General features: G+C 48.0%; 2 protein-coding genes across 2 annotated transcripts; one reads left to right on the top strand and one right to left on the bottom strand.

The window, feature by feature from the left end:
• Positions 1-1,674: 1,674 nt before the first annotated feature.
• On the bottom strand, positions 1,675-12,604 carry LOC135826286 (uncharacterized). The gene is made up of 3 exons (XM_065338914.1): positions 8,046-12,604; positions 3,562-3,633; positions 1,675-2,568 (listed from the first exon to the last, which is right to left on the bottom strand). Exon 1 carries the CDS (start codon positions 12,556-12,558, stop codon positions 9,730-9,732), a length of 2,829 nt encoding a protein of 942 aa, XP_065194986.1. The 5' UTR covers positions 12,559-12,604; the 3' UTR covers positions 1,675-2,568; positions 3,562-3,633; positions 8,046-9,729.
• On the top strand, positions 7,511-9,085 carry LOC135826613 (mRNA decay activator protein ZFP36L3-like). Its single transcript, XM_065339217.1, has 3 exons — positions 7,511-7,514; positions 8,061-8,375; positions 8,505-9,085. The coding sequence occupies exons 1-3, from the start codon at positions 7,511-7,513 to the stop codon at positions 9,083-9,085; spliced, it is 900 nt and encodes a 299-aa protein (XP_065195289.1).
• Positions 12,605-22,626: the final 10,022 nt, after the last annotated feature.

A 22,626-nucleotide genomic window follows, 5' to 3' on the forward strand; every position in this document is an offset into this window, starting at 1 on the left:
ACCCTCAAAATCCTGGGCACTTCATGAGCATCCAAAAATATTGATTCCATGATCTAGATGTACATGTGCGTCTTCTGGGGGGAGGGAGGGGGGTCAAGGGAGAGAAGCACCAATATCGTCTCTAAAAAAACATCGATATTTACGGACGGCCCCTTATAACAAATCCGGTAAGTACATAAACCCCGTTAGTAAATAGAAATTTGAAATCCCCTGGCGAAACGTGATCTATACAACTGGTTACAGGTCCGGTTACAACATAATCCGTTAGTACATAAAATTCGTTATAACGACCCTTTTCCCAGGTCCCTGGAGTGCCAAACCCTCAATATAACTATAAGAAGCTGACCATGCAGGACCAAGGCCAAAACACGTCGGATAAAACAGAAAGACGAAACGCAATAATCTATGTATTCGTGAATATGGACGATCCTTTGCATCCATGGAAGAGTTATGTTGGAGATTTTCAATTACCTTATAACGAGTTGAAGCATCGATAATTTATGTTGTATCGAGGGTATCCCCGGTAAGTACGAAGTAGTGCCTATTTCACCTTTAGCTGCAAGTCCTGCTACAAGATAAGTCTCGTTATAAGATAATTTTTCGATGGCCCCGAGATTATCTACTAACGAGGGAGGACCTGTACTTGTACAGTTGTATGACTTGTCTGTAGTGCTAGTGGCGCGCGCGCCTGGCAATAATCATAAAAATCAGATGAGGAGACATAATGCCCTGATACTGTACTGCACTGATGCACATACATGACATGCCCATTATTATTATTACATTTTATCACTCCCTTAGTATTGACTCACATAGATTTTTGCCATACCTAAGCAGTCAAATATTCCTGCATATTTCACTCCTTAGGGCTATATTGACTGCTTATATTTGACTGCTTAGGGTTGCGCAGATGAACGGTGCCCAGTGCAGCATTGTCACTGCATGAGTAGGGGGTGGTGCAACGGTTGTGCAATCATGAAACCGGGATTCATGAGGTTATCGTTTTGGAATTTGAAATACGGACTGTTTGTCGTGATAAATCTAATATTGACTTCGTACTTGGTCAGTATAGGAAATAAAAACCTCGTAAAAGACCTCGGCTTCGCCTCGGTCTTTTACTCGGCTTTTATTTCCTATACTGACCTCGTACTCAGTCAATATTAGATACGTAATAATAAAAATGGGCCACGCAATATGCGTAGTCAAGTCCATGCATACAGGTGGTAGCAGACTAATCATCTATCCCCGGGGGAAATGGCGGTGAATAGTATTGATATCCGGCAAGTTTGCAGTTGATATGAGGCAATTGTCAGTGAGTATGTAGTGAAATTAATCAGTTACAAGTTTCTGGTGTAAGCAGTGCACTGGTTATACGTGTAGTGCAACAAAAAAGTTCACAAAACGCGGGAAAATCGCGGAAAACACGATCTTTTAAAAAATCGCAAACATCCCGGGGGAAAAATATGCGCCCGCGGAATCGCGATTTTCCCCGGGGACACAATCATTGTTGAGCTATGCCAGGCATAGCAACTGGTTGTGGAATCATACAGCACCGTTCCATACCTCACAAGCCCGGTGACCACCAGGGTCGCATTATGACTATGACACAGACAGCACAGACAGACACATGCATGCATGCACAACAACACATACCACCAACACAAGCACAAGCAGTCAGGTAGCCAACATATCACTTAGAGACAGGAACACTGAAGAAGAGCAGCGTACTCTGTATCTAACGACATTGACATAACCCACAGAGAATTGTCACGTTGAAAAACAATCATAATTGTTCAGATTTAACTGGCGTAAAAAATGAGGGGTCCAACACCGAGCGGACCATCCACGAACATCATCATGTAAGCTCTGAAGAGAGAACAGATCTGCAGAAGAACATTTTTTTATCTAAGAGTGAAGGAGAAAATGATTATGCCCGATGTGTCAAAAGGACACAAGACTGAAAAAGCTCAACATACCGAAGTCCGGTTGAACGCATGGAAAAAGTATCACCCTGGAAGAAGGAGGCAATACGAACAATTGTAATCCAAACACATTTCTAGGACTAGTCCGACAATTTTACTCAACATTCCTGATAGGATATTGTCACGTTGTCAGATTATGTGTTATGTTGAGAGTCCAAGAAGTCGAAAGAATACAACTCCATCAGAAATTCTACCAGCCCTCCAGGAAATTAATAAGCAAGGAAAATCTACCTTAGACAATACAAGTACATGCAGTTGTACAGGTAATTCCAAAAGAATGCAACTCAATCAAGAATTCTTCAAGTACTGTTATCAAGCAAATTGTCTTGAGGTGGAATCTACAAAAAATATTGGGGCGGGTGAGTAGCTACCCAGGCCAACGGAACAAGAGGTGAGTTTGTGAGGGTAAGTACAGGGTCCATACAGGCCAGTTGGAAACGGTTTTAGAAAGAGGCAACGTACAGGAGGAGGTACCTAACAACTATTCTTGCGAGGCAGCTGGCGAATTCGCAACCATCTGCAGGAACACGACTGATGTCAATTCCGCTGATCGGGAACAGCAACTGCCACGGTTGCAGACACTGGTCTGTGAAGCAGTTGAGAACATATCAAGAGAATACGGACAAGAACAAGAACATCACATGATAAGAAAACGGGAATGAGAAGAAATTCAATCACAAGACATCCAGAACTGGCATAGTAACCCATACTTGAGCCAATCGAGGAGAACTGAAAACGCTCGTTGACACCCCTTGACAACAAAACAGACACACACACACACGCAAATATCATCCCCCATTTTGGTTGCAACACACGAGTTCACCCTGCACCATCTTGAATTCCGTCAGAACACGACGAACAACAGGTACTGTCGTGGACATGGAAATCCGGTCGAATAGACGGGGCCGGCGTCCTCAGTGCGTACAGAACGCTACGTGTACTAGTGCAGATGTAATTGTTGATCGCATGCGTACTCACGGCTGCAGGGCCGTTGCGCTGGGTCCGCTTGACCTGCGAGTGGATTTCCATGTCCAAGACAGTACTTTGCTCCAGTGGGCAACACTAGATAAGACAAGAGCTTGTGCTGGGCATTATTGACATACGTGGAAATCTCCACCAGATTTTCATGATGGTATGGTATGGGATATATGCTTGACACCCAAGGCCAGGCATTGTCCATCAGATCATGATACAGGACTCCAGACCTAGGTGTAAGTACATTCATGCAGTGTGAACGCCACACGGGGCAGATATCAAGTGAGGCTGCTCATGTGTTATCGCCTGGTCGCCGGATGTGCCCAAACAACGCCCCCCCCCCCTCCCCCGATCCCGCTCTTCAGGTATACACAGATAAAGAGCACGGGACCCAAACTTTGCTATACAAAGTGCACCACCAGGCCATGTTGGACCACGCATCCCTCCCGATGCCATACACTTTTGGCAAACCTTGGGTGTGACAGAGAGACAGGGAGAGAAAGAGAGAGAAAAAGAGAGAGACAGATAGACAGACATTCAGAGAAAAAGAGAAAGAGGGATGCACACAAGCAGGCAAACATACATGTACGCATATTTCTCTCACCATGCTATGCAACAATGGCAATCACGCGTGAAAGCATATGACCAGCACTGACTGACAACACAGGAACACAGCCTGCAGATGAGAACAATAACAGTAGCAGAAACAAGTAGAAAAAACATCTTTGGAAACCGAACAAAAAAATAATACTGTTTTCCCACCCTTCCTCACTTGCCTTGAAAATCGTTCACTGACAAACCATCACATGGGGCTGTGAGCACAATGACTCTTCCCCAGAGTTACACAAGAGTTATTTATTCCCGCAAAAGACGTTACTTTAGTAACGTCTGGCGCTAGCCAGGGCCCGCTCAGCTTTAATTCCGTGTTTGTTTGTGCCAACGGCATGCCTGGCGCTATCCCGTACCTGTTCCGTACCGTACCATCAAAGACAGCTGGCCACAATATTCAAATAGGGCTTTCTATTTAAAAATTTATAACATCCCTATATTTTTTTCCTAGGTCATCAAGGTGGTAGACGGTGTCGTATTACCCTCAAATGCAAAGCTATCCTGTACCTGTCCCGTACCGTACTGTACCATCAAAGACAGCTCGCCACAATATTCAAATAGGGCTTTCAAGTGCAAGATCATAACGTGAAGCAACTTGGAAGAATGAATATGTATGCGAAGTGTATCGGGGGAATGCATGCAGGGCGATAGTGCGGGTTCGAATCCCAGGTTATGTCTTGGAAAAAAGGAGAAACGAAAAATTTATAACGTCCCTATGCCTTTTTGCCTAGGTCATCAAGGTGGTAGACGGTGTCGTATTACCCTCAAATGCAAAGAGTAAAAACATTAATCTACATGTACGTGGAGATAATAATTTTAATATAGCTTATTATTATTATTATTCTCGTATCCGTCCCGAATGGGACTCACGACGGCAGAATTAACCGTGAGCATGTGTGTGTGAGAGTGGGAGAACGAAATGAAAAAGAAAAGAAGTCTTGTAATAAGGTCAAATTTAAGAAGAGCAGTACTAGACTAAATGGCTGAGCAGATGTTACTCCATTGTTTTCTGTCGCGGGCATAGGTGCCGAGATCACGAAGGCAGCTGGGCTTAAAAATGCAGATAGGTGTGAGGCGGACGTCTCGCTGGAGACTTGTGGTGAGGCAAGAGCGGGGTGCACCTATTCGAAAGGGCTGACTGGTAGCATATGTACAGAAAGCAGTGAGAGCAACATTCGCAGGGATGTCACTTGGCTGGCGTAATATATGTCCTAATAGCTTCCACCTGTCCCGCTTGGCCATTTCAGATACAGAGCACTGGCCAGTAACAGCATATAGATCTGCATTCGAGATGACATCTGGGTAGGTAATTCCAAGGGTACACCGCAGCTGTTTCCTATGAAACACATCTAGGCGCTTTTCTTGTGCACGGGACAGGCCATGGCAAGCAAGGTTGTAGGTCAAGATTGGTAGAACGAAAGTGTTGTATAAACGAATTTTGATGGGTGTAGAAAGCAGGTTGTGTTTGAACCATAACTTCAGAGTGTCTCCAAATGCTCTTGCGGCCAAGCCAATACGGCGCGTTACGTCCTCCCCGGAGCCGTATAGCGAGCCGAGTGTCTTCACCTGTCGCCAAGCTTCTTTACCACGAGTTGTGCCGACCTTTCTAGATGTTGTAGAGGTGGCATCTCCCAAAGTGGGTTCCAGGTAAATACGGATCCACTCAGTCTTACTGGTATTGACGGTAAGACCCCATTCGGAGAAGACGCCTGCGATGACGGGTAGGGCGCTGGTAAGGAATGATTTTGATGTGGAGATGAAGTCTACGTCATCGGCGTAAGCTGTTTCTTCAGGTAGAATGTTGTCTGCTGATGGTCGGGCTGGCAGTCGGTCACGTACCATTCGTAGGGCTGCTTCCAAATAAACCGTGAACAGTACCGGTGACAAACCATCGCCCTGGGGGACCCCCCGAGCTGTCTCAAAAGGTGCGGACTGTGCTTCGTTCACGCGAACTGTCAGCGCCGTGCCAGATAGCAGGTACCTAACCAGTCGTAAACCGTCCGCGTCTCCAATTTTCTCTTGCTCCATGACATCAAGCAGCTTTGTGCGGTTTATTGTGTCAAAAGCCTTGCTCAGGTCCAGCCCTAGCACGTAGATGGTAGTGTTGAAGCGTTCAACAATTGATGCCAGGATCCGTTTGCAAAACACAATGTCTGCGGTTGATCTGTTTTGACGGAACCCGGCTTGCGATGGAGATATATATCGCTCTACGTCAGCTCTGATCCGGCTAAGTGTGATGAGGGACAAGATTTTTCTGGCGGTAGTCAGCAATGTTATCGGACGCAAATTGTTCATGGGGCCTTTGGGTTTACCTGGCTTATGCAGAGCGATTAGTACACCATCTCCAAGGGACGCTTGGCTGTGCTGAGTGAATACATCGTTGAAAATGCTGCTCAGGCATTCTGCAAGTGCAGGGCCTCCGTATTTGACCAGCTCGGCCGGTATGTCATCAGGCCCGCAGGAGCGTTGGTTCTTTAGACGACTCATTGCGCTCGCTACCTCTGCTGTGGAAATCGGTTTATCGAGGGGTTTCGGTGTTCCTGTGAATGGCGTAACCGCTGGCTCTGCAGCAGTAGGAGAGAATTTCCCAGTGTAATGCTCAGCTATTCTATCCGCTTGCTCTCCTGGCCCAAGGACAGCCTTGCCGTTGTTGTCTACAATGGTTAAATCTCGTGGGCACTTTGGTTTCAGCAGTTTTATCGCTGCAAACATCATTGGCCCGTTCTTGAGTGACTCCACTTCTCTGATGCGGCTCTCAAGATGCTGTAACGCCAGCTGTCGAGACAGGATTCGGATTTCCTTCTGCACTCTGTTACGCTGCACTCACAGCTCATTTCTTCTACTCATGTTTGGTGTGCTATTAAGATCCATACGCGCTATGAATAGGATAAAGGCCGCAGACATCACGCAACTACGTTACTTGTTTGACATGTATTACTGAGTATTTTCTAACACTTGTATCTTGATGTTATTTCTAACACCTTTCTATTTACAGTACTTAACTTCAGTTTCTTTGGTTGTATCCTTAGTTCCGTATTTTTTCCCACTGATGATAGGAACAAGAAAATCGATTCTGGGTTTTCAATAATATTTTTGTTATAAAATACACAGTAATACATGTCAAACAAGTAACGTAGTTGCGTGATGTTTGCGGCCTTCATCCTATTCATAGCTATAGAAAAAAACATTTCCATCAGTTCTAATAACATGCATGATGAGCTAGTCAAAAAGGCACAGCATAGGGCCCTGAGCTTCCAAGCTCTCTCGCTTATTTATTTCATCCCAAGCAATCCATGGCTGGGATAGCCAATGACCACTTTGCGTGGCGATTGCAGGAGTTTGTATTGTTGCACAAGTGTTACACGGTTCTGTCTCCGGTACAGCGTGTGTACAAAGATTAGTGTACGATGGCTTGTAGCATGCTGAAGTATACGCGGAATGCCACGTTACCGTGTTTCCACCGCCGGGCTCTCTCGCCACCAGAATGCCCTTGGTACCGACCACGGCACACGACACACTAGTGGAGCTCGGGGGGGGGGGGGGGGTCACATGATCAAATTACCATGGGTAACCTCGGCACCGCACTCCCGATACCGCCGTGGCGTATACGCCACACTGCACTGGAGTATGACCCCTATCCAGATATACAGACATCTACACTATTTCATACAACACTCATCAGGAATCGTCGTTGTACTAAAGGACACTGAAACAAAATTGAACTATAATAGGAACCTACACTATTTATTATTGTTAATTTGATCATCGTAGTGACTGTTGTCAGGTGAATTACTGGTGCTTAAAGGGTCGGCTTTAACTCTGGAAAATACGTCAATTCAGAACATACAGTCATCAGTGCTGCATGAAAGTGAACGCCTATCAATAGTTTTCTTTTATTTTATTTTAGCCGTTTTCAGTTGATAAGGATATCCTAGTGACTCTAGATGGGTCAGAAAGGTGCCCGGTGGACGGGCATGATGGCATTAGAGACGTCCAGACGAGGGTAGTTTTACTCTACCAATGTACACTTTGTTAAGTATGCACTGCTACCCCCCCCCCCCCCATCCCGCTTCCTAACACATGCGGACATACGAGTCCCCCCCCCCCCCCCCCACACACACACACGCAATAAGCGGTGCAATATCTCTTATTGGCGATGGTGCCATCGTGAGAATAAAGAATTCAAAATGAAGGGGTTTTTGCCCAACTTAACTAGACACACCACATAACTAGGTGAAGTCACAACTGTTGAGAATGATCAATTGTGACAGAGCAGTGCTAGTAATGTCCACACTCTGCTGCTATGAGGAAGAGAGAAAGAGAGAGAGAGAAAGAGAGAGAGAGAGAGAGAGAGAGAGAGAGAGAGATTGAAGGGGGGAGCAGGGGAAGAGAAGGGGGGGGGGGGTAAGCAAACACACATATGCGTACACACACACACACACACACACACACACACACACCAACACATTTTTTCCTTACCATGCTATGCAACAGTGCATGGCAAACATGTCGCTCCTGCTGCTGAGGCCACTGCTGCAACTACCAGCGCTGCTACCACCGCTGCTGATGCCTTTGCTACTGCCGGTGCTACTGCCGTTGCCATTGCTCCTGATGCTGCCATTGCTCCTGTTGCTGCCGTTGCTCCTGTTGCTGTCATTGCTCCTGTTGCTACCATTGCTTCTGTTGCTACGGTTGCTCTTGATGCTGGCGTTGCTCCTGATGCTGTCGTTGCCCCTGTTGCTGCCCTTGCTCCTGTTGCTACCATTGCTCCTGTTGCTGCTGTTGCTCCTGTTGCTGCAGTTGCTCCTGGTGCTACTGTTACTCCTGATGCTGCCGTTGCTCCTGTTGCTACCATTGCTCCTGATGCTGCGGTTGCTCATTATGCTGCCGTTGCTTCTGTTGCTGCCATTGCTCCTGTTGCTGCCGTTGCTCCTTAAGCTGCCATTGCTCCTGATGCTGCCGTTGCTCCTGTTGCTTCCATTGCTCCTATTGCTGCGATTGCTCCTGTTGCTGCCGTTGCTCCTGATGCTGCTGTTGCTCCTGTTGCTGCTTTTGCTCCTGCTGCTTCCGTTGCTCCTGTTGCTGTGGTTGCTCCTGCTGCTGCCATTGCTCCTGAGGCTGTCCTTGCTCCTGCCGTTGCTCCTGTTGCTCCTGCTGCTGGCGTTGCTCCTGTTGCTGCCGTTGCTCCTGTTGCTGCCGTTGCTCCTGCTGCTGCCGTTGCTCCTGATGCTGCCATTGCTCCTGTTGCTGCCATTACTCCTGTTGCTGCCCTTGCTCATGTTGCTGCAGTTGCTCCTGTTGCTACCCCTGCTTCTGTTGCTGCCGTTGCTCCTGATGCTGTCATTGCTCCTGTTGCTGCCCTTGTTCCTCTTGCTCCTGTTGCTACCATTGCTCCTGCCCTTGTCGTTGCTCCTGTTGCTGCTGCTGCCGCCGCCACCGTTTCTGCTAATGATAATAATGCTGTATCTGCTGCTGCTGCTGATGCTAGGAGTACCTGTGACTTCTGTGTACAGTTCTGACGGACCCGGTTGCTTTCGCTGCTGGCTGGAACTATGGCCGTCGCTGGCTGGGACTGCCATGGCTTTTGGCTAGAGTTTTTTGGTTGCTACCTGGGGTTGCCATGGCTGCCATTGGGGTTGCTGCAGCTGCTGGCTTGGTTGCTATGTTTTCTGGCTGTGGTTGCTATTGCTGTTGGCTACGGTTGCTATGGCTACGGCTGGGGTTGCTATGGTTGCTGACCGGGGTTGCTATGACTGCTGGCTGGAGCTGCTATGGCTACTCGGTGGGACTGCCTCTGCTAACTGTCGTTGCTGAAGCTGTTGCGGTTCTGGTTCATGTCGTTACGGTTACTCCTGCGGTCACAATGGTTCCTTCTGAAGAAGTTCTTCAGTCCACTTCTTGTGCTGCTCAACTCCACCTTCTGTAGCTGTTCTACTTGATGCACTCGTCGCCTACGAAAGGCTTGATGAGGAGTATGCTTGCACAGTTTACGGTGCTGGTATGGCTGGAAATGGTGATGATGGTGTTGCTATTGTAGTTGAATGGCTTCCGAGGCGATGATGCTACTCGAGTTCCTGCGAAAACCTCTATCACTGTTGACGGACGCGACTGTACACATGATTGCGGATTTAGCAAGTATCCCACACCTTGGCTCTGGGTATTTTTAGCATCTGACCCAGCCCGAGGGTCCTGATTTGAAATACCGCAAAAGGTAATTCCGATGTGGTGGAGCCGGGTTGTCTCTCAATATGTCCTGCACTACACTGTATTCGGATACATCTATATCCTCATAGACGCTCAATCGGAGCGTAATTAATGACTTGTGCTCACTGACAACATGTAGCAACATGGACAGTTGTTCAGCCGCCAATGGATCAACTACACTGAGCGTCACCTGAAGCTCTTGTAAGGCGTTCCATTTGGAGGACAAGTTACATGTTAGCGTAGGTAAGTAGTGGGATTGCAGATTTGCTGAAATCCGCAGTTCGATGAGGTGATGCGAATTGGCCAATACGTCAAAGATACGCTGCACATCATCATTATCAAAGCCAGAACATTCATCTAGGACAAATATCTGCAGGCGAGGAACATCCGCGAGTGTATCAGCCAGTAGTGAGGCAGGGATGTGTCCGCCATCTCTGCTCGTTGATACCGACCCAGTGCTGGTATCCTGTGCCAGCTGCGGACTGGCTGGGTCCGAGGGCACGGTGGTAACACCAAGGTGACATCTACGCATAAAGATATGTTTCATGCTGTGCTTGGATGAAGTAATGATGGACGTGATCTTCTCCCACTGCCACGCACATGTACAACTGCTCACTTGTAATTCAGCAACAGCGGTAAGCTGAGGCAGGCCATCAATCAATGAGCAGGGAGAATTCGGCTGGAAGTCAACATCAAAACGGTGCACACTGGATGGGTGCTGCGCAAGAGCCAGATTGTACGCACGTACAATAGCCGGATGATCACCGAAATCAATCTGGGCCCAGTTGCTCGCCAGTGCTGCAGCAATACTTGATGTACAATAGTCACTGCTGTTTCCATGGTGACGGGCATATTCAGCATAACATAGCACAGAAAGATCTAAGCGAGACCGGTCAACAAAGGCAATCTTTTTGTGATAGTGAGGCAGTGCTGATGGCAAGTCAACGAGCGTAGATGCAGTTAGAGTTGCTGCAAGATCAGATTTCCCCATACAGTTGAGAGCACTGGCAACTGACGTACGAGTGGCATCTGGGCAAATCTCTACCCACGTGAGAAGCAATGTTTTCAGGAACTCTTCATTGCTAGCAAGCCGGCCATTCTTGCACCTCTTTTCCACCAGTCGTGAGCCGCTACCACCGTCAAGGGCTTCAAAGAGCAGCTCTTCGGAGAGACGGCGAACGTCGTGGTCGTTCAAATCGCAACACAGTGGCTCCAACATATCCAAGGGGAAACCTTGTATAGCTGATGAATGGAGTAAGTCATCATCTTCGTTGTCGCTGTCCTCCAACGCATGACGTGACTCAACCTGTTTCCGAGTAAGTAGTCCATTGAGTAAGCAGTCGGCTTTCTCCGCATCCAGCTGGGCTGTCAACAGCATCCAAAAAGTGCGCAAATGCTCAGTTTCTGGACCTAGAGACTCCACGAGATGCACAACGCTTCCTATCGAAGTTGCTCTTCTTACGCCTAAATAGCAAGCCGCGAGGGATTCTTGCATTGTCAGGTGACTGAACATCCACAGTTTGCTGTCGTCCCTGGTTGTCGTGTCGGCTAGCACCAGCAACCCCAGAGCCTTGGCCTCTGTAGCGATAGAGTGCTTGGCCAAATCGGCATCCGTGAATATCAGCCGCTGTCTCTCCAGCATGAAAAATGCCACGGCTCCAAGATCCAGGAAAAGGTCACGGACGACGGAAGGGATTTCACTCCAGGAAGCGTACACCTCACCCGTGTGTCGCTCGGCCACCTGGATGATCATCATGTCAAAGATATCCGTGATGCAGCGAGGCAGCGTGCCATTGCGGCAGTGGAACAGTTTGCACGTCTGCATGGCCAGGAATGGCGTTGCCATCATGCTGCCAAGGTGTGGGTCAGCGCGTACTGCCGCTACAAGGGCTGCTGCTTCATCTGGTGCTTTCAGCACCTTCCCGATGTAATCCTCTACATCGTCTTGCCGAAAACCTACAAGCTCCACGCGCCTGTCGAACTGCTTTTTACTACTCAAGCTCAGCACGTCGACACAAGGACGGGATGTCACCACCAGACGGATACCCTCCAGCTGTTCGCCGTTTAATACACCACAAACAAAGCCACTGGACTCGCTAATACGTGTCTCGTCTAGGCCATCTAGCAGAACACATACACGATGCGGATTCTGGCGGACAAAGTCATCGATGACCCTACGCTCTTCACCAGAAAATTCTCCCAGCTCTTCCACACCAAACAGAGCACACACACTCTTCGCTTTCCTTACCTCCTTGTGTCGTAGCTTTCTCGTCAGCACAAGGTCGAACTGGTTCCACAACTCCTTCATTGCCCATTTGTATGGCGCAACTTTCGTAAACACGAACGTCTTTCCACAACCGGCGCTCGCAACCACCAGCATGCGGTATGTCCGTCCACCGCTGCAGAATACCACCTCCTGACGTTCTTCCAGATTGAACAGATCCTCCAGTGAGATGTTCTCCAAGCTTTCTGCAGCCCGACTGAACACATGTTCAACACGCCACATGTCCTCGCTCGAATCCAACCTAGGATTCTCAAACTCCTGCCTCAGATCTGGCCTAGACAACATAATCAGGTTCACATGCACGTCCGCTACTCCGGGTTCGGCAACACCGCTATCTACCATGCCTTCACCTAGATCGGCTGTTGCGCCACGATAGCGACGCACCAGCAAATCTTTCAGTCTGCGCACAGCTTCGGGCAAGCTCTCATCGGTCTGTGGATGCGGACCTCTGCCTCCTACACGGGCGGTGTCTGTCGTGGAGCCAGTATTTTCCCTGGACGCCATTGCTATTTCTGCTAGTAGAAGTGATAGAAGAACTCTTAGCTGAACTCTTCGGATCTAGCGTTACTTTCACCTCAGAATCCTTTGACTTTACTCGTTGATCCTGCTTTTGTTTCTCACCCGAGTTCGTAAGCAGCTGCGTAGATTGCCAATGCCTTGCGGCAAGTTGCGCACAACACACCGGTAATCCGGTACCCAAAGATTGAGCATCCGCTGCGTAGATCTATGCGCAAGCCTTGTTCAAATGCAGTTGCACAGACTACACACAGTAGGCATTTCCCAAATCTGCCCGATTTTATCGCCTAATTGGCTTTTCGATCGGAATTCGCCGAAAATCGATGTTTTAGTTCTCCAAAAGGGTGCATGTAAATGTACATAATATACGTGGAGATAATAGTGAGGTTTTGCATTCCGAATTTCGGCAAAAAGATTCGGTACGCGTGAGCGAGGTCGAAAATGCACACGAAGATTCGGCGTGTTTGTTCGGAAAAAGCTCACTTTGCCGAAAATATTTTTCGGATGCATCTTCTTGTAGAAGAGCGCTAGCGCGTGATTTATTCCAAGAGGTTTCTTATCTCGGCATCGTTTGGCAGGCGTCTTTGGCGACATAGCATCGTCAGCTACCTCTGATTGCTCCTCGCCACTGCCTGTCGACTCTCTTTCGCCTCGAGTGTCCTCACCGTCATCTGTGTGGCTGAAAAGACTATGGCGACACGCATAAAATTTGACTTGGCCATGGAGTTGGTTTTTCTGAGGCGACTGAGGAGGCAGGTTTGACCCTCGACACTGTGGGCGATCAAAGTTCGTCGGAAACAGCAAAAAAAGGAGCACGGGACAGGACGTTGCTGATGCTGGGGCTCACGAAATGAAAACACATCATTTTCGACTTGCAAAACAAACGTTGGTGCGAAAATTCGACATTTTGATGTTCGACAAATGACCGAAGAACGCTGTACCGAAATTCGGAATGCAAAACCTCACTAACAATTTTAATATAGCTAATACTAGGATGAAGGCCGCAGACATCACGATCCCGAAAAGATTGTCTGGGTTCGAAAGGGGGCATGTCACCTGAGAGTACACTGTACAACACATACTTGGCACTACCCGATCAGCATGCAGCACAGGATGTGTTTGATAGTTTGCGTGTGAATGCGGGGGTAAGTACACGGTTTTCTCGTTAGTTGCATGCAAGAGAGACGATCCGACAGAAAGCAAATCTTTGTGTGGGTTTCTCCCTCGCACTGATAATGTTCTGCTGTTGGAGTAGAAGTGCTAAGCCATAATCCTTGTTTCGCTCCTCTGTGTAGTGTGAAGAGGTCAACGAACATGTAGAGCTCACTTTGATGAAGTAGGCAAGGCTGTAAGCGCTGTGGCTGAAAGCGATAGGCCCTAAATCTTACGAGATATTTCGAGCGCCATTGTTTGTTGCGAGCGCCTCGTCTTCGATGAGTCTTGCCTCTTTTTGTCAGGTTTCCTCCAACAGGACCAAGCACGAAGTGACTGTACTCATCTGCAGCCGATCAATGTTCTACTGCGCAAGAAGATTGCGTTTTCGCCAAGCCAGAGCCCCGCCAAAGACCATCGCCATGTCACACCGTCCGAACGAGTTCATGATGAGAATCATCATTCGCGCGAGCTTGATGAAGAACTATTTCGAAAGACAACATAGTCTCTACCCCCGGGACGACAACTTTGCGCCGGTCCTGGAAGGGGAGAATGTCTCCAGCGATAAGAACGAAGACGACGGCGGTATTTCGGCAACCTGGAGTCAGCGGAGTTCGTCAAGCTCTTCCGCCTCCGCGATCCGGTACATGTGCAGTAGGTGACATGTCGACACGAGCGCGTGGGAACACAGCATACACTGTAGTACTGTTGCGAGAGTTTGCGGAAGGAGTCCAAATCGGGAAATCCATCAGCTCCAAAAGCTACCTGTAGGTGGGCGTTGAGACTCCAGCTTCAGACTACAACAGTCAGGACTTGTAAATAGTTGAACTTTGTGAAGCAGCAGATCGAGAAGTTAGTTGTTGCAGTATGTCGGCGCTATGTAGCTTGTATTTTTTACGGAGAGTCGATCGCCACGCGAATGTTTCTCTCCTCACCGAGAGCTAGCTGGCCTCGAAACTCCGTCAGGGTCTGCCTAAGGTACCGAAGGTCCTTTGAATAGCTGCTGGCAGAACTCCATCAAATCCTTTAGCTTCAGCTCGGCGAGCAAAACTCTCTCTCTCCTCCGCCATGAGCTGACACACACAAACTGAATACAAAATGATGCACTTCACACGAGCTGGCTTGCACGCGTGCCCCCTTTCACGAACCCAGACAATCTTTTCGGGATTGGTCTATTACGTAGTACGTTACTTGTTCGTGACTGTGTATGCAGGACTCAGTGACCAGTCAAGGCCCCATTACCAATCACGGTCCCCGTGACCAGTCAAACAGTCACAACCCCCCATGACCAGTCACAAACAGAAACACACACTCACACATGCGCGCGCACACTTACTCACACACACCATACCATTATACGCCCGTCGCAAGAGAAGCACGCAAATCTGCAAATGCACTGGATGTGCACTGGATGTGCACCCACAGATTTCCCCTTTGTAGCAACGATAGCGGATCTGATTCTGATTGAAACAGATCAAGACAAGCGCCAGATAACTGTCTAATCCACACAACTGGCGAAGCAATGTGAATCGACCCCCCCCCCCCCCAATGCACACCTGGTCTACACCACACGGAGTACATCGGAATAAGACGGCAAAGACAGTTACCTATGCAAACCCTACACTTGCTGGGGTAACCAGTATAGACAGCACGCAGCTTTGATCAAATCAGACACTAGATGCACTGGTACCTTGAAGTGAAATTGGAGTTCCAACACACACACACACACACACACACACACACACACACACACACACACACACACACACACACACACACACACTTGTACTTGTTGTACTTGTTGCTCACTGCCAAAACTGGTCACGTGGGTCTCCCCGGGAGAGGGGAGAGAGACTCAAAAGGAATCTTGGAAAGATGACTCAACTGGCTATTGAACCGCCCAACGGCCGACACCCCCTGAAATCCCCAAAACTGTGGGTGGACTTGAAAATGATCCCACTTATGGGCTCACCACACCTCAGTAAGTGGGTGAGGACAAGGTGCAGAAAAAGGATTCACGGTATCAGGGTATCCGTCCTGGGATTCAACTGCAGTTACCCCTGCCCCCAGTGAAGGTAATACTTGCTACTAGTGCGGGTGGCTAAATCAGAGTGGATCTGATCTAAGCGTCACTAGCATCATTGATTACACAAGAGTTAATCTAGCCAGAAGCAGTCCATGGTTAACAGGTATGTATACTTCAAATAGAAAGTAACCTGAAACCAACAAAGGTGGCAGATACAACAATACACCTTCAAGCAGCCGAGCCTGTTGGCAACAGACCCAACACAATCTGGCATAAGTGTACCCACCAACCGGACTGGCTGGCAACACACACACACACACACACACACACACACACACACACACACACACACACACACACACACACACACACACACACACTATGTCCGCCCCACAGCAGAATACGCCGCCCCAGTATGGGAGTCCTCCCTCTCTGCTGCACAACGGCTCACCCTTGAACGGCTGCAAGCCAGAGTAGCTCGCACAGTCATGCGGCTTGAGAGATGCCCTTGCCCATCAGACGAGCCCAAGTCATCATTGTTTAAACAGCTGGGGTGGCCAAGTCTATCCTGGCGCAGGAAGATCGCCTGTCTTATGGAATTCTTCCATTTGGTCACCACCCAACCAGAACTTTTTGAAGCAGCGGGATACTGCCCCACGCGTAGTCGCCGCCGCCAACTCGCATTCACTCTGCCACGGGTTGGGAAACACGCCGGGAGGTCATTTCTCTTCCGCACCGCTACTGTCTGGAATGCCTTGCCCGCAGACCTGAGAGCCACAGCCTCGCAGTCCCTGTTTCACAGTCACATTTGCACGCACTTCTCTGACACCAAACACAATGCCACTCCTCACTGACATGCCTCTGTCCTCCTTCTTTGAGCGTTGCGCTTATTCTTATTAATTTTTGTGTTTCTTTTTCGGTACATTTCGTATTTCAAGGCATACCCCGAGGCTATAGGTATCATTGAGTAAAGGACCATTCTGGAACATTCAGCATAATTGTATTTCTCTTGCTAGGCTGTTCATTACGAATCATTAGCCCTCCACTGTCTGCTATCTCAACCCTACAGCCTCCCATTATAATGGAACTCCCTTCAATTTAGACTACGTCTTTGGGAAATCCTCAAATATATATAATAATAATAATAATAACACACACACACAAATAGGCAGCTGGACTACCAGCTAGATTCACGTGACCTTGCGGACAAAGTTACGGAGGTAGAACTTGTTTTCATGACGACGCTTGGACACAAGTATTTCTGTATTATTATTTTATCTCTTTTCAACCAATCCACAAGCCAAGAAGAGATGCGTAGATGGAAGAACCGTACTCTTGGTGATATTGGTCGCAAACATGATTAATTCCTCCAGGCAATTGAGCACCCAATTCTAAACCTTATCTAACCAAAGTTCTTGTCAAAGCAGCATGCCAGTTCTAGAAAATCTCGTCAGACATACCGTATTATCTCTAATATAAGCACGGTCCTTTATTTTTTCAATGTACCTCCGCCCCATGCTATTAATGGAGACATTCCTTTATTGGAGACTGTTCCATTATTATTTCAACCTCATTTCAGAGGCATGTTGCCATGCCAAATTCATGTCAGACACACACATTTCAGGGTTTTTTCCCCCGGTACAGATAATGAATGTACACAGTGTGCTTATAATGGAGACTGAGCACTTTATTTTTTGAATGCCGCCCCAAGGTGTTCTATTATTGGAGACTGTGCTTATATTAGAGATAATACGGTACATATCGATACATGTCTGGTGCACTCTCACTAACAAGCAGGCATCGCAGGCTACATTCGCACCAGCAATTACAAGAAGTTGTAGTGAGTGAATATTTCTATAAAATTATTTATTTAAATTAATAATTAGAAGGAAAATACGTATTGGACAAATGAAGGTGTGGAGGATCGCCCAGAAACACTGACAAGGAGACAGTAAACGGTACACAGTACTCGTATGCATGTACTTATAATACACGCTATAGCAGCACAGCGAGAAAGACCATGTACCATAATGTTACATCAATACATTTTACAGAGTTATTTTGGGAGTAGGAAAGAAGATGTGTTCGAAGCAGTAAACTGTGTAAGCACTACGCTGAGCCAGAATATTGAAATACAGTTTCCTGCAGTCAAAACAAGACACTCACACTTCTCTGGTCTAGTTCGCCATTCTTATCGCTAACATGACTTGATTTAATTTCTTACGATGGTTCTTGAGAAAGGATCAATGATGTCTTGAATAGATGTCTTCCCTGAACGACTTCAACTGAGAGCCAGTTTCAGTTTCAACAAGCTGGACATTGTTTTTCTGTGGAGTCTTCCACAAGAAAGACAGAGCTACACACACGAAGGTGCTTGATGTACTCAGTACCTTCTTGGAGATAAACATATTTTCATTTCCATCTTCATTATATTTTCGTCTCTGCATCGTCGACGATGTCCTCTTCTGACTCCGTAATCTTGTCACCCATCCTCTCCAAAAACACAAAGCGAGTGCTGCTTGTATGCTGGATCAGTTGAAGTCAGTCTCCGTTCTTCTTCTAGCAAGATCGGCATGCAAAAAATACATTACTAAAAATATTCCGAAATAGCTTTTCTGAACGACGAAGTTTGTTCTTCAAATAATAATCTACTAGCCAGAACGTCCTGTCGAAAGAGATTCTATCTGAAGCCTGCAAGATTTTCGACCACCCTTCGTTTGGGAGAGGAGCCCACACACACCAGACTCGAGCTACAAGTAAACTACGCGGAGATCGAGAGTTGGTCGAAATCTTTCTTGCTCACTTCTGAAACCTGTGAGGCCATCCAGAATTAATTCGTTGTTTCGGGTCACCCGACTGTCTTTTTTCACCCGACCGCAAAATATTTTTATAGTGCATGCAAATGTACAGACTACACTATGTACACACGCGACCCTAATACTAGCAGTCCAGATATCCACCTCAGAAGCAGCCATGGCTAGCCAAATGACAGGATGCAGCGCTTGGTGACGACGTTGTCTTCTATCTCCGATCCGCAATAGGTCCTGAAACAGCATCAGCTCCGCCACCTTGTCGCTATTTACAATGGCTGAAACGATTATACCAAATAATCGAGTACTCGTTTGATAACTCTAACGATCGAGCAATCGTTTAGATTACCGATTACGATTATTTTGCGTTTTTTTCAATTTTTAATTTCTTACGCACTGCACGCGCGACTCGCCTTTATTATTATTATTATTATAATTAAACTCAATCTCGTAGCATGTGCACGCATTGCTAATATGGGGAGCAACCCCAGAGATGAGGCCTTGTTAAAGGGGAAGTTAAGGCAAAAATCAAAATTTCACCAGTTGTAGTCTTCGGGGTGCTGAGTCGAATGGTCTTGGTCCGAGAAAGCTGAGACGCTCCCTTCCTACTTGAATCCCAATCGAACTCGCGCACTTCCACCGAAACTGGGTGACTGCGCCCTACTAGATGTACATGTACATGTACATGTAGATGGGAATTTCTATGCAAAATGTCACTACAAGCGCCATTTCGTTCTTATAAAAGCACGGATGACCGCGATTGGCCCATATGTTTTAGTCTTTTGGACGCTGAGTCGACTGGTTTTGGTCCGAAAAGGCTGCGATGCAGCGTTCCTCCTTTATTCCCAATCGAACATGGTTGAACAAGCGGTCACGTGCTCCTGCGTACACCAGTCACCTGGTCACCGTGCCTGCAGGGTACAACTAATTACTTACTAGCCTGTTTGACCTTTTTTGGGTGCAGTCCTGTCATTCGAGTTGAACTCGAGTTGAACCTTGGTGTGAAAGTAATGGTTGTCGCCTGCTGGCGTGGTGACCAGGTGATTTGGGCACCCAGGAGCACGTGACCGCTTGTTCAACCATTTTCGATTGGAAATAGGGTTACGTCACGCTACGTGAAACCTCAGCCCCGGGCAGCCGACCCGCGTGTGCTAACAGGGCCTGAACGTACAAAGAAGCTTGTTCTGTACGTTGGAAATGTCAGCCCGGGTTGCAGGGCAGAGTCAATAACAGCGTGGTGCAAGGCCCGCCAAGTTGACGTACTGAACTGTTCGATTTCAGAAAACACGTACCTGGGTACTTGCCATGCTCGCGTAACCGTGGCAGCATCGGACGAGGACAAAGTTCTCGACTCCAAATTCTGGCCGGCCACCATCCAGCACACAGTGCGAAAGTGGCGCTTTGCTGATGCCCAAGGTAACAAGTCGTCTTCTACTTCGCGGCGAGGCAGTGATGATCAATCCTGAACTGTCATGCTAACAAACCAACATACACAACGATGCAGCAACAACGACTAAATCCCAACGCCCCTGTATTCACCCCACGATCGAAACTAGCCCACCCGCTCTACCCCGCTCAGCCCTCCTCTGGCCGACCCGCACACATTGCATGTCCAGTGCTAAATCCATCAGCGTTCCCTTTTTTCCCTAAATCCCAGCGTGATTTAACCCTAGTATCTCTGAATTGTCGCTCTGTTGTCAACAAGTTGTCTGAGCTCTGCGTTATTGCCGAATGTGCTAAGCCTGACATAATCTGCCTAACAGAGACGTGGCTCTGTCCCTCGAACCAGCTCTCACTGTCAGGCTATATCTGCATCCGCAGAGATCGACCTCCGGAAGACAATCGGTCAGCACATTGTAGCCGTGGGTATGGGGGTGTTGCCGTACTTGTCCGTTCGGACTCCTTTCCGTACGTCTCCCCTCGTGCCGACCTTCAACGCCCTGGCTGCGAGTCTGTGTGGCTTGAACTTGGCTCCCCCTCTTCTCAATCTCAGAATCCCATCTTACTATGCTGCATGTATCGACCACCCTCACAGAGCACAATGCAATTGTCGTACTTTTGTGACATGTTTGTTGAGGCATTACAGTCAGTCTGTTTAGATTCTTATGATCTGTTAGTGACTGGCGATTTCAACGCCCACAACTCAAGCTGGTGTCCCACCGATTCTACCTCGAAGGCTGGTGATCTCCTTAGCACAGTATTTGCTGCTCTTGGGCTCCACCAGATGGTTGACTTCCCCACTCATTCCTCACCTAATGGCTCTGTTTCGTGTCTGGACTTGGTGATCACCAACCGACCACGCCTCGTGCGCTCAATTGATCAAGCACCTCCCTTGGGTATGTCTGACCATATACAGATTGTTTGCACTTTATGTTACGCCCCTATTTCGAACTACTTCCCCAACTCTTCCACTGGTCCTCCCTCTTCACTGTATCGCTTCAAACAAGTACCTTCGCACCTTTGGCAATTAATCAACGCTGATTTAGCTGGCTACAACTGGTCCTCTCTGAACACGTACACTGATGTTAATGACGCACTTCATCACTTTGATTGTGAGCTCCAGTCCGCCTTCCGTCGTCACCTCACCTCATTCGGAGCCACCCACACTGTGACATCTCCACGACCCCGCATGCAATCTCCACCATGGGTTACTGCTGAGCTCAGGTCTGCTGTAAAACGCAAGCGTGATCTATATAGTGTGTACAAAAAATATCCGACAGCAGTAAATCATGCAGCTTATAACCGACAAAGGAATGCTGTAAAGCACCTGTCTCGGCAAGCACATCGTCAATATATACGCTCCATCCAAGCATCACTAACGTCACCGAATCGACCTACACTCTTTCAGTTTGTGCGAGCACAGCGGCACACTTCCGGCCGTGTCATGCCCCAAACGATGATAGCATCCGACGGTAAGGTCGCCACGTCCCCCAAGAGCATAGCTGATGTTCTGAACACTCAGTTCACCTCATTTGGGCTACCTGACGATCCTTCGTGGCGCATCCCCCCTTTGTCCCAGTCGCCTTTCATATCTGTTCCGTTCCGTACAATCACTGTCACTACGTTTCAAGTTCGGAAATATCTGAAGCGCCTGAAATGTGGAAAGTCTCCCGGCTCAGATGGGATCCCGAATGAAGTGCTGCAGTCTCTTTCACCATCAATAGCCTATCCTCTCGCCATTATTTTTAATATGTCATTTCGAACTGGTACATTCCCACAGGATTGGAAATCCGCCATCGTGACACCGCTTTACAAGAATAAAGGCTCCCGTGCTTGCCCGGCAAACTACCGCCCCATCTCTCTGCTGCGCACAGTTTCCAAACTTTGTGAGCGTATTGTATTCGATTCCCTCTACCTGCACATCGCTCCGGCTCTCTCACCAGCTCAGTCGGGATTCTGCCGTGGTGACTCAACTCAATACCAGGTGACTCGACTTGTCCAAGACATAGCGACAAAGAGGAACTGTGGGGAGCACGTGGGAATGGTGTTTTTCGACTTGGCTAAGGCATTCGACACCGTTTGGCATCGTGGCTTACTTGCCAAGTTGGAGGTCACCTTCCGGGTGGAGGATGCTGCCTTGCGTTGGATATCCTCGTATCTGTCTGCTCGTTCTCAGGCTGTTCGCTTGTCCTATTTCTTGTCTGACCCCCTCCCTGTATCGTCTGGAGTGCCCCAAGGTTCCATTCTGGGTCCTTTGTTATTCTTGCTTTACGTTAATGACCTACCTTCAGTTGTCCCCGATGTTAGTTTGTATGCGGATGACACTGGCCTTATCTGTTCTGATTCCTCCCCTGCACAATTACTCCTTACCATGCAGCATCGCATCAACAGCACTGTCATGTGGATGCAAACGTGGAAACTCCAGCCCAATTTAGACAAGACAGAAGCCATGTATATTTCTTCATCCCCTCCTGATCAACCATTATACTTCCCTGACTCGACTATGCCTATCCGTGTTGTTACTCAGCACAAACATCTAGGTGTGATGTTTGACTGCAAACTCTCTTGGGCTGCACATGTCAACTGTGTATGCAAGCGAACCAGTTCAGCATTAGGGGTACTACAACC

The sequence above is a fragment of the Sycon ciliatum genome, chromosome 10, assembly GCF_964019385.1.
Source record: "Sycon ciliatum chromosome 10, ocSycCili1.1, whole genome shotgun sequence".
In the NCBI taxonomy this organism is placed as follows: domain Eukaryota; kingdom Metazoa; phylum Porifera; class Calcarea; order Leucosolenida; family Sycettidae; genus Sycon; species Sycon ciliatum.

Excerpts from the sequence above, each read along its gene's own strand:
- LOC135826613 (XM_065339217.1), top strand. Across the intron at positions 8,376-8,504 it reads TGTTGCTGCAGTTGCTCCTG|CTGCCATTGCTCCTGATGCT; the intron begins GTGCTACTGTTA and ends TTGCTCCTTAAG.
- LOC135826286 (XM_065338914.1), bottom strand. The coding sequence starts at position 12,558 with ATGGCGTCCAGGGAAAATACTGGCTCCACGACAGACACCGCCCGTGTA.